Here is a 12,230-nt window from a genome sequence, read left to right on the forward strand (position 1 = left end):
AATAGCACAGACAAACATCGGCATAAGAAATGTTTTAGGATATTTTGTACTATGTCATAAACTTTTATAATCTTATGTCATAAAATGTTTCATAGGTAAAAGTAAAGGTTCTCCTCTCACATTTGTGCTAGTTGTTCCTGACTCTAGGTGCGGTGCTCATCTCCATTTCAAAGCCGAAGAGCCAGCGCTGTCCAAAGAAGTCTCTGTGGTCATGTGGCCGGCATGACTAAATGCCAAGTTGCACGGAACGCTGTTACCTTCCCACCAAAGGTGGTCCCTATTTTTCTACTTGCATTTTTTACGTACTTTCGAACTACTAGGTTGGCAGAAGCTGGGACAAGTAACGGGAGATCACCCCGTTACGTGGCACTAGGGATTCAAACCGCTGGACTGCCGACTTTTCGATCGACAAGCTCAGCATCTTAGCCACCGAGCCAATGCGTCCCTTTTAATATGTTTCATACAAGTTACTAAATTTCAATTCAATGGGAGTCCTGGGTCCCAGATTTTGGACTCATTCTGTAAATTAAGCCATTGGAGGTACCTTGGTTGAAAAATTATCCTGTCATGTACTATTTTGCCCAGTTAAAAAGTTACATGAACAATAGTTTTAATAGCATATAAATGGATGGATGGTATTGTAATCCTACATCAATTTCATGTTTTCCACTGCATAGTGGAAATTTTGCTATTTTATTACTAGATTTTTTATGCCACTCTTTTTATATATATAACTCAATGTGGCAAACAATATTCCTAATATTCCTGTCTATTTTTCCCCACAACAATCCTGTGAGGTAGGTTGGGCCAAGTGTGACTGGTCCAGAGTTACCCTGCTGACTTTCATGCCTAAGGGAGGCTTGGAACTCATAATCTTTTGGTTTCTAAGCCAGCACCTCAACCACTATGATAATAAGAGCCAAGACAGGAAGAGTTGGTTGGATTACAACTAACAAACCACAAAGCTGAATACAGATAGTCTTTACCGTAAGACTAATTGACACCAGAATTAAGGTTATGAGTCGTGCCAGTCATTAAGTGGATACCATATGACCACACCTGATTTTTTAACTTCTTTTTGTGGCAGTTGTTAAACAAATGTGGTCATTAAGCAAATCCATTATCCACAATAGGCATTTTTAAAAATCAAACTGGAAGAAAATGCTAGTTTCTGGCAATAAGTGTTGTAAATTGCAGTCGTATAACTATGGGATACTACAAATGGCTGTAAATGCGGGCCGGTTGCCAACTGCCCCAATTGCAATCCTGATTGTTAGTAGCCTTGGGGAGGTCCATTGTAACTTTGAATGATCACTAAGAGATTGGTCATAAATCAAGGACTACTTGTCTCAATTTTAAGGCAAGAAAGAAGAGGGATCATTATTTCAGACTGCAGGCATTGATAGCATGTATGAATATTCCTTATGCTATAATTGTATAATAGTAATGCAAGAGCAAAAATCTAACACCTCTTGCCTGCTATGACAGTGTTCTTTAAAAGGAGGAGAATTTTAAAAAAGCAATTTCAAACCTGCATTCTGAAATGGCAGTGTTCCCCAAACAATTAAATCTGAGTAAAGCAGTACTGAAAGGGAAAGAGACCAAGCCAGCTAGACTTTTAAGTAGTACAGTAACTTAAATTATACAGCAGTGCATAACAGAAATAGAAGAGCATTGGATATATATTTCTGTAAGGGATGCTAGATAATCTGTTCTCCTCTGGGAACAGAGTATGAGTGATGTTGCTAAGTGGTATGGTTCTATAGCTCCATTAGATGGCAAAGTGTTAATTGCAGTGAACCTTTCCAGCTGATCTGATGGGGTATTGCCTATCTAGGTGCTTGTTTTTTGCAAATCCTGACCCCAGGGTCATTTTGGCAGCATCAAGCTCCAGCTGTAGAGAGCAGAAGCACCATTACAAGATGAAATTCAATCTTCCAAAACCACATTGACACATTTATGATCTTGTTTGCCTTCTGCCAAGTCTCATATTGTATTGAAAATAGAATATTATTGCTTGTGAATGCAATAAAGCTTTCCCGTCTGTTTTAGGAAAATTCACAGAGGAAAATTGGATTATTGACAGTCATCTAAATGATAGTCCCGTCCCCCCACTTTTCTGGAATGATATTACTAAGCTTATTACTGGGAATGTTCATAAATGCTTATAAATCAGGTGTAATTTGTGATGTTGTAAAACTAGCAATCCCAGCAGCCCCAGACACCATGACCAGCAGTACTAGAGACCACCTAGTGCAATATATATTCACTTTATGTTGACTACAGACCCATTTGGTCTAGTGGTGGCTCTTAGTGAACTTAGAAGAAATTCACTTGCTGTGTGAAATCCTTTGTCTAGAAAATATTAAGATGGATTCTTGGATCTTTTGCTTCATTTTGGAATTTTCCTTGCCATTCCAATATTATCATGCAACCTCCTCCTTCCGTTGCATTATTATTTAAAACTGTTTCTTACCACATTAGTGTCTTTTTCTATTGTCTGCTCATTGCCTTCATCCTGCTCATTTTTATATCTGGGACCCCTGCAATCAAGTCGGATTAGGGCACGGCATCGGTAGTGACAGATGAACTTGCAGTCTATGGAAAATTTAAAAAAACAACAAGTTAAAGGGACAAAATAAGGTAGAGAAGAAATGTCACAAACAAGCAATCAGGCAGTTCATGTAACTTCAAAGATACCCTTTGATCATTCATTCATATTTTCACCCCGGAATTTTAATGAACATTTTCTTTTAATAATCTTTAGAATTTTCATTTCAACTTTCATATTTTTGTGTCATGCAGGCCTAATCTCTGGGGCACAGCCATTGACAATTATTGGCAGAAAAATAGCAGGCCAAATAAAGATTGAGATCTCCCATGCTTTAAATGAAAGGCCTGAAAGAGCTTCTGTATCCCAGTGCATCACCTTTCTTTGACAGCTGCTTTGCTGCCTGTAAAGATAAAAGCCTTATTTTTAAAGAAGGAGACTGCTTATTGAACTGTAACTGCTGCATGGGAGATATGCTCATTTGAAAGGAATGTCTAATGCCAATCATATGGTGCTGGGGCACAGTGCCATCCTCAACAGAGAAAATGCCTTCCTTGATTGCTTTTTTCTCTCAATATGTACATTCCAAGTAGTTTGTGCTTGTATCTTAGACCAGCCAGAATGGACTGCAGTCAAACATCAAAATGTGCTTGTTTAATTTTCTTCAGTTTTCCTATGCTCTTTATATGATGGTTTGCAACATCCTTTATAAACTGACTGGTTCAGACTTGTTCACAGTTAATTTTGGAGTGGAGAGACAGGTTATATAATGATAGAAAAATCTATGATCAGACATTGGTACTCAAGAATATAAGGGCAGAATTTACCTCATGATGTCATTTTTACATAGTTTTCTGCCTATGAATTTATGAGATATCTTCTATTATGTGGAAATATCAATACCTTCAGGAAAAAAAATTGACAATACTTGTGAAAACAAGCTGAAAGAAACTCATGCATAGCAGGTGTTTTAAGAAGTCAGTCAGATGAAAAATGTTCACAAATGTGAAAATTAAGTGTTTAAAAAAGGATGTTTCAGAATATCTCATTTTATTTCTAGTCTTCAAACTCTGTTTCTTGAGCTTTGTCATCGGGTCCTTTAGTATTCTCTTTATAGACTCTCTGGCTCTCTGGTTTTGTATTCTAAATTCAACCACCACCACATATACGTTGACACTTTCCAGATGTTCTTACTCTGTATGACACAATGTGGCATAGTTTTCTGTTTATACACAGGATTGCATGTGTTCCCACTATCTTAGATTGAACATAGATAAAATAGAGGCTATTCTGTTTCACCCTGGTCATCTTGTCTCATCTCTTCCTGTTTTTCACTTTGAGTTTCAGATCTGTGTGTTACAGATCTGCCCAGCTGTGAGGAGTTTAGGAGTCCAAATCAACAATAGGCTATCTTTAAGACCTTTAATTAATTTTATTTATTTAAATAATTTATAGTGCCAATCACCTCACAAAAGTGCCTATGGATGGCATATGGAAATTAAAAATCACAAATGAAATCCCTGATCCCCAAGATTAAATAATAAAACTCACAAAAAACCCCACCAGCAATAGAGTTCACCGAACCTTGTCACCCAAAGGCCTGGAAAAACAGGTACTATATAAAGCTGGTGCTGCCACCAAAAAGGAACAACTCTGGTATCCAACAAAAGGACACTGTTTGATGGAAAGGGCATGGAACATCCTCTCTGTTAGATCTCATAGGGTGAGCAGAAATAATGAAAGAGAAGCAGTCTCCCAAATAATCTGCCCTATGCTATTTAGGGATTTAGAGATGACAATCAGCAACTTGTATGCAGCATGAAGAGCAGTGGTGTTATATGAGCATAACAAAAAATAGCAAAAATTGCTGTGCTGCTCTACTGCATCTAAATGCTCTTCTTAAAGGATAGCCCCACATGCAGTATTGTATATTACATTAATCCAAATGAAAAATGACTGAGATATGACTCTCCATTAGCAAGGCCTCCCAGTCCAAGAATGGGTGCAGTCTGGGCCCAAGATGAGCAAAGACCTTCCTAGCTGTAGCTGCCATCTGCTCTTTGAGCAGGAGCAGTGAATCTAGGTGGACTTCCGAATTGCACACCAGTTCTGACTGGGAAATGCACCCACATTCACAACCAAAGATGAAAAATGTCTGGAACAAGGGGACTTAAAAACCATAGTAACTCATCTTTCTGTGCTTGAGTCGAGGCCTGTTGTCCCCCTTCCAGATTCTCAGCCATTGTTTGGTCAGCCCAAGATGGATAAGTACAATTGGATACTAGCAGCACAGTGATGATAGTGCACCTTACGCTCTTAATAACTTCACTCAATGGCTTCGTGTAGATATTAAATAGGAGCCAGGAGAGTCTAAAGTGCTGAGAGCCCATTCAAAAGGGGCTTGTGCTTGACCTCTCCCCAACCCAACACGAATTGGCATCGACCATGGAGAGAGAAAGAGAATCATCATGATACTGTTCCTTCTCCTTCCATTCTCTAAAGCTGCCCCAGAAATATATCATTATCCATACTTTTCCATATGGATTCAGAAAAAATGGTGAAAAAATATGAAATTCTGTTATTTTTACAGAATGAATGCAGAATCCGGTGGTTTTTCACTACTAAGAGAGTCAAGGTCTTGGTTTGTACCCTGTTTGCGTCACACTTGAATTATTATAGCAGCCTGTTGGCTGGGTTCCAAGACTTAGTTCCATCCTTTGCTTCACGTCCAGAGTAGTCCTATTCTGTATCTTTCTTACTATGCCCTACTTTTTAAAATTGCATTTGTTAAATTGGGATTTTAAGAAAGATACCACTACAAATTGATGGTGTTGACTGAGTGCACCCTGGATATATGCACACTAGTTATTGGAAAAACCTTGTGCTGATGATACCTGTGGTTTTGTCCCAGGATTATGCCAGGGTCATTTGAATCTATTACATACTAGAACAGCCACTTTTACACTTAGGAGCTCCATTTCACTGCAATAGATTTCTGCCAGGATTACACTTAAAATTTGATTACAGTGCTTAAAGTTTTTTTAAAAAGTCTTAAATTGCTTCTTTTACATTGGCTCCTGTGAAGTTGCTGTAAAATAAACAAATACTTATTTTTCTTTGAATACTTTGAATGTACAGCGATTAATAATATTATATGTCATGAACACTTTAATTTAGAGGTTTCTTATTTTATTTCTGTTATAATTAATTAATCAAGAACACAGGGCATAACCTCAAACTGACAGGAGGAAAATTCAAAAATAATGTTAGAAAGAATTACTTCAGAGAAAGAATAGTGGAAACTTGGAAACAACTTCCTCTGGAGATTGTGGGTCAATCATCAGTAACTGAGTTTAAACATGCTTGGGGTAAACTTGTTCATCATCCAAGAAAAATAAACAAAACAAAACAAAACACAAAATTCAAAGGGTAGTATCTAATTAATGTATCGATTGTAGTTTTATTCTATGCCTTTACTGGACTTATAACTGCATTATGAATAAAATTACTACCATTAAAATGTAGAATTGTATCCAATTACATCCATTTGCTTGTATATGAATGTCTTGTGTACAAAGGCTCCTTTAAAAAAAAACAACCTGGCCTATTAAGACCCACAGGGTTATAACAGGGTCAGCTAGGTGCTGCCACCTGCTGTGGTATTTCATATATCTAGATTATACTACATTCTAATCTGAATCTATGTTAAACTCTTGGCTTGGTTGTGCTAAGCCAAAATCTTCTACTTTGCTTTTAATTGGAGTATCCAATATTACAAAATCAATGGGCTTAGATTTTAAAATGTGTATGGTTCTGATAATTTTAACTAGCTAATCCGACAAAAAAAAAATCATTTTTTAAAGACCTAGTGGACTCTTCAGTAGGATGTTCAGATGGCTTGGTTGTTAGATTTATATCCCATATTTTCTTCAACAGCTCAAGGCAATGTATAAAGCACTCTTTCCTCCAATTTTTCACCATAACAAAACCTTATAAATTGGTTATGAGCATGCTGAATCCATTCGCAATTTCCTGCTCATACAAGTTATGGTTTTTCTATAGTTACTGTTATATAGAGTAAAGATGAATAGCTCCTGGAGAGAAAAATTAAGGAATTTCAGGAATTATGCAAAACTAGGGAAGCTAATCATTTCTACAAAAACTTTCTAAATTCAATTGTTTTTATTTCTAATGAAACAATTTTGATAAAATTATAACATCGTACTATTGTTTCATTTGTTTAATATGCAGAATAAATTTTAGTTATAAAAAGAAGTGGCATATATATTCCTTGCCGAGTCCTAACTCAAATTAAATTCATAGGCCTTAGAGCTCCAAGTATAGAGGAAATATTAATACATTAGTCAAGCCACAGCATGCATCTGATAAAGTGAGCAGCAGCTCATAAAAGCTTATACTTTAAATTATAAATATGCTATCACACTCATGATATTTGGCTTGCCACACAATACATATGTTATAAAAATGGCTAATGGGCACAATGCTGTCTAGCTATATAAGACAATTACCTGTAGACAAATTAATAAAGGATAAAGCTATCAATATCATGTCATGATACTTATATAATTATATTAGTATCAAAGATAGTTTGACTGTCAATGTTAGTTGCTGAGGAATATGAATGATATGAGAGGGTGATATTGTGACTCTAGGCTAGTTATACATTCTCCAGAAACATCTGGTTGGATACTGAAGGAATAAAAAGTTGAATTCAATTAACATGGGCCTGATTAGTCACACTGTCTTTTAAAAAACAGATATCCCCTAATGACTTATTTACATCTGCTGATTTTAGAACACAAGAAGATAGTCTTGAGTTAATATCTACTTCACTTAATTGGATATATGGAAAAATTACATCACTTCCATATGAGTAACTGTATTTCTCTCTTGCAACAAACATAACAAAGAGTCTGGTGGGTACTGTATGTTCTCTGCCAGTGATATTACATGACTTAATCCCATCATCCACCACATCAGAGGAACTTGCATACACTCTTTTTTCAATGTGGTAAATGTCATAATTGGTATGCTGAGTACATTTTATACTGGACTATGCCCTACTAACTACACAAACGAGCAATGGGATAAAAATCTTATATTAGAGATGACTATATCATCAAGGCACCTTACTCACAATGTAAACACTGTCTTTGATTCTGCAAAACAATATTACTCTGTATATATATGTGAGATATAAATCTACATAGTAGTGCACCAGAGACAGAAAATGATTTCCCATATGACTAGGGAAGGAAGTCGGGGGGGAGGCGGGGGCGGGAATCAGGATAAAGTTCAGACTACACAAAGCAAACATCCTGAAAAATGACAGGCTCAGAATAAAATTCCTGCTAGTGAATACAGATACATTTTAAAGAAGATGTGATTACCTTTTACTTGGCTGCTAGAAAGTTGAGGCCAATAAAGGTAAGTCAGCATCAACCAATACTTACACATGTTGCAAATACAGTTTAGAAAAGTGCATAAACCAGATCATACAATTATATCAGAGTTAATTCCTCCCTCCTTCCCCCACCTATTTTTTTTGCTTTAATTTATATGCCACCCTTCTCCGGAGACTCAGGGCGGCTTATAATGTGTTAAGCAATAGCCTTCATACTTTTGTATATTTATACAAAGTCAGTTTATTGCCCCCACAATCTGGGTCCTCATTTTACCTACCTTTGAAAGGATGGAAGGCTGAGTCAACCTTGAGCCTGGTGCAATTTGAACTTGCAGTAATTGCAAGCAGCAGATGTTAATAACAGTGCTTTAGTCCACTGTACTATCAGGCTCTTCTTGTTTTATTGACATGTTTGGAGGATATGTTATAGGCGCTTGGACTATCAAGGACCAGATTTGTCAATTTTCACAAAATGGAAGGTATGGGGGCATGGCCAATTATTAAACAAAAAAGAACAAAACCTAGAGAAAGGAAAAGGTCATAGGCAAATTAGGGACCCAGACAGTATGTCCATATTCATACTTTTTTTAAAATAAATAGAACCAGACAATATGCTATGTTATTCTTAGAAGAGGTTTTATGTATTAATAGTTCTCTATTAATGAAACTCTCAATTCACATATTGAAAAACTGCAACAGAATTGTTACTTATTTCATCATATTGTAACAAGACATGGATTATAACTTCCTTCTATCTTGGCCTGTCAAACAACAACTCCTCCTCTGTATGCTGCCTTGCCACCCAGTCCCAATCGGTGTGATTCAGTGATAATTTAAAGTCATTTTTCCTTATACATGCCTGATTCTGATATGGAATTGAGCACCAAAGTATAACACAATTATATTTCATTTCAGATTGGCTAGCAACTAATTTAATTAAACTTAGCTATACCCTGCTTCAGTTAATAGAGGAGGCTAGGCATGATTCAATGAATAGCCTAGTTTCAAGAAGAAATTGTAATCTGACAGAAAAAGTGATACTGAAATTATGAAGGGATAACTAGGGATGCCAACCATTTTCAAAGACTATCTTATTATAGTGACCACAAGTTTGCTTGCTGAAAAAAAATATGAATCCTACTTTTTCAAAACAAAGAATTTCTAGCCCATCAATGTGTTTTTGCACTGGCCCACGAGATACTTTTAAAGCCATCATCAATACATCAGTTCAAAAGTACCTTCCAATTCATGTTCCTTAATAGTCAGCAGACCTTTTTAAAGTACCAGTTGTCCACTAGCACAAGGAAACTTAACTTTTAAATTTTATATATCAACATTTATATTTATGATTTATTAATATAAATTGTACTGTACAGTATATATGATTATATATCAGCATTTATGTTTTATATTTAAATTATGCTTGCCACAACATAAGTGATTATATATGAGAATCCCAAGCATGTGAATATACTGCAGGTATTCTGTCACTAAATGGTGCAGTAATGTAACATCACACTTTATGACATCACTTAGGATGGAAACTCTGGTTCCAATTAACAGTGTTAATTGATAAAAAGAACAAAGGAAAGAGTTTCCGGTTGAATGAATAGAATCAAGAAAACCGATCAAATAGTTTGGGATGAGCTGAGGCGAGGGAAGGAATATAGTAAACATTTATATGAGAATGAGAGAGATAGAATTAAGTTCAAACCAGTCCTATCAATACTACTAGGCAAGATAGAAGATGCAAGGATAAGCAAGTTAACTATGAGTATGCTTTACATATGGAATGGCTGTCGGGTGGTAATTAATCCCATTCTGCTTTTGGGTAATTGCACCTTGATTTAGAGAATGGATCGTGACCTTTCCTTGAAGTATACGTTAAGAAAATAAACCCGAAGATATATTTTCTAAGAAAAACTCATTTATTTGTTATAAAGAAAATAAAACATCTTACTAGCTAATTAATTACATCTTGGCAACGTTCCTGCCGACCACCTCTCCTGGCCGGAGAACAAAGAAAGGATAGAAGAAAGTGAAAAAATGTGGACATGCGCAGTTAGCTTACTGATAAGAACTTGGCAAGCTACGGTAAGTCTGAAAGTTCAAAAATAAGAGCTCATCTGGTAAATACAAAAACGCAGTGACAATGGCTATGCAATTTATGTAAATTATGTGTAAAGATTGCATAAATGCCTGATCGTTTAACCTGGGCAGGGGTTGCACAGACCAGTTTTTTTGCTCTTTAATAAGTCATTGAGAAATTTATGAATGTTAGAAAGTGTGAAAAAAGAAGGGGCAGAGAGAGGAAGAGGAGGAAGAGGAAGAGGAGAACTTTGGGTATGTACAGAACAAGAGGAAAATAATAAAAATGGTCAATCTGTTGGTTGGAGAGGATAGCGAGGTAGTAATGGGCAACAGGGAAAAAGCCAAATTCCTTAATTCCAAGTTCGCACCTGTCTTTTTACATAAAGAAAGTGGTCCAATCTGTCACACTGTGTGTGTGTGGGGGAGGGGGAGATAAATGAGGTCAAAATAGATAAGGAACTAATAAGAGAATTCATACAACTTTGAATGAATTCAAATCCCCAGGTCTGGACTGATAATATTCTAGGATGCTAAAGTAACTAATGAATGTGGTCTTAGAACCAATGATGAGAATTCCTGAAGTTTAGGGGAAATGTGAGAAAATTAGAGAAGTCCCAGTGCTGCTTTAAATCTTTAGAAAGAAGAAGAGGAGGAAGGAAGAGGACTTGAGAAAATATCAGCTTGACATCTGTATCTGGGAAAATCCTAGAAATGATAATCAAGCATACCGCTTATTTGCATACTGCTCATGCCAAATAAATCTTCATGTGTGTGGACTTTTTTAAACAAAATGACTAGATCCAATCTGGGTCAATCACTTGGAGCCCATCTTCAGGGAGCTAGAGAGGAGTTCCCTGAAGATGGGCTCCAGCACGAGTCCAAAAGTTTGGATGACAAAACCGCTGGTTCCACTGATTGACCCAGATTGGATCCTGCAACATTATCCTAGGACACATATATTTGCCTTCATTCTGGAAAATGACTAGAAAACCAAGGAAATGCTGTGCATGAAGGGTGCTTTAATGTAGCATTTGGTAAAGTTGATTTCAGCCTCCTTCTTTATAAAAGGAAACAATGTGGGATTGCCAGATGCATTCACAGCTGGTTGATTAGTCTTATCCAATGTGTGTGACTTAACGGTTCTATGTCATTAAGGATGGAAATATCCAATGGTGTATCCTGGAGTTCTGTCCTAGTTCAGCTCTTCAAAATTTTCATAAATGATTTAGATGCAGTTTCCAAAAAGAGCAATGGGTTGCATCAATAAAGGCAGTATCAAAATGATGGGAAATGATAGTTCAGTTTTATGCCTCATGAACAGACTGCACCTGAAATACTCTCTTCAATTCTGGTTCCCACAATTTAGGAAAGATGCTGAGAAATTTAAAAGAATGCAGAGAATGCTGATAAAGATGGTGGGATCGTGGATACTAAATCTTACGAAGAACAGTTTAAAAAATGGACTATATTTAGTTTTAAAAAAGAAAAGGTGAAGGGGACACCCAATAGAAGTGGTCTAATTCTTGAAGGGCTGCCATAGAGAAAGGGGTACAGATTAATTCTCCATAATGCCCAAAGGTAGGGCAAGAACCTTTGGATGGAAGCTTTATAGAGATTCAAATTGAAAACAAGGAGGTATTTCCTGGGCAAATTAAACAACCTGCCTCTTGGACAGTCCCGGGTATTCCATCCCGGAAAATATTTCCAAGATCTCTGTTCTAGTGAAATGGGTGGATATAACCAAGAAGAGATGGCCCATCAGATAATGTGGTCCCAAGCCAGGAGGGCTTTAAAGGTGACAATCAGCACCTTGAATTGCACCTGGAAGCAAATCAGCAGCCAATGTAGCTCCTGAAGGAGGGGTGAACCATGTGCACACCTGGGTCTGCACAAAACCATACAGGACACTGCATTTTGAACCAATTGGAGCTTCTGGATGCCTTTCAAGGGAAGCCCCATGTAGAACGCATTGCAGTAGTCAAGACAAGAGGTGACTAGAGCGACGGGCATGAGTGACTGTGAGCAGAGATTGTTGATCCAGGAAAGGGTATAACTGGCAAACAACCTGCAGTTTTGCAAAGGCCTCCTGGCCACAACTACCACCTACTCCTTGAGCAGGAGTTGCAAGTCCAGGAGAACCCCCAGATTATGCACTGGGTCTGT

General features: G+C 37.0%; 1 protein-coding gene across 1 annotated transcript in view; it reads right to left on the reverse strand.

Moving 5' to 3' along the window:
• The window catches only part of RASSF1 (Ras association domain family member 1), a 34,824-nt gene that overhangs the window by 17,562 nt on the left and 5,032 nt on the right, over positions 1-12,230 (reverse strand). The window contains exon 2 of the mRNA XM_034440489.3: positions 2,477-2,598. Within this exon, the coding sequence (XP_034296380.1) occupies positions 2,477-2,598 (122 nt within the window). The remainder of the gene's footprint in view (positions 1-2,476; positions 2,599-12,230) is intronic.

Source organism: Pantherophis guttatus, chromosome 2, assembly GCF_059756535.1.
Source record: "Pantherophis guttatus breed Tessera chromosome 2, ASM5975653v1, whole genome shotgun sequence".
NCBI classification, from domain to species: Eukaryota; Metazoa; Chordata; class Lepidosauria; order Squamata; family Colubridae; genus Pantherophis; species Pantherophis guttatus.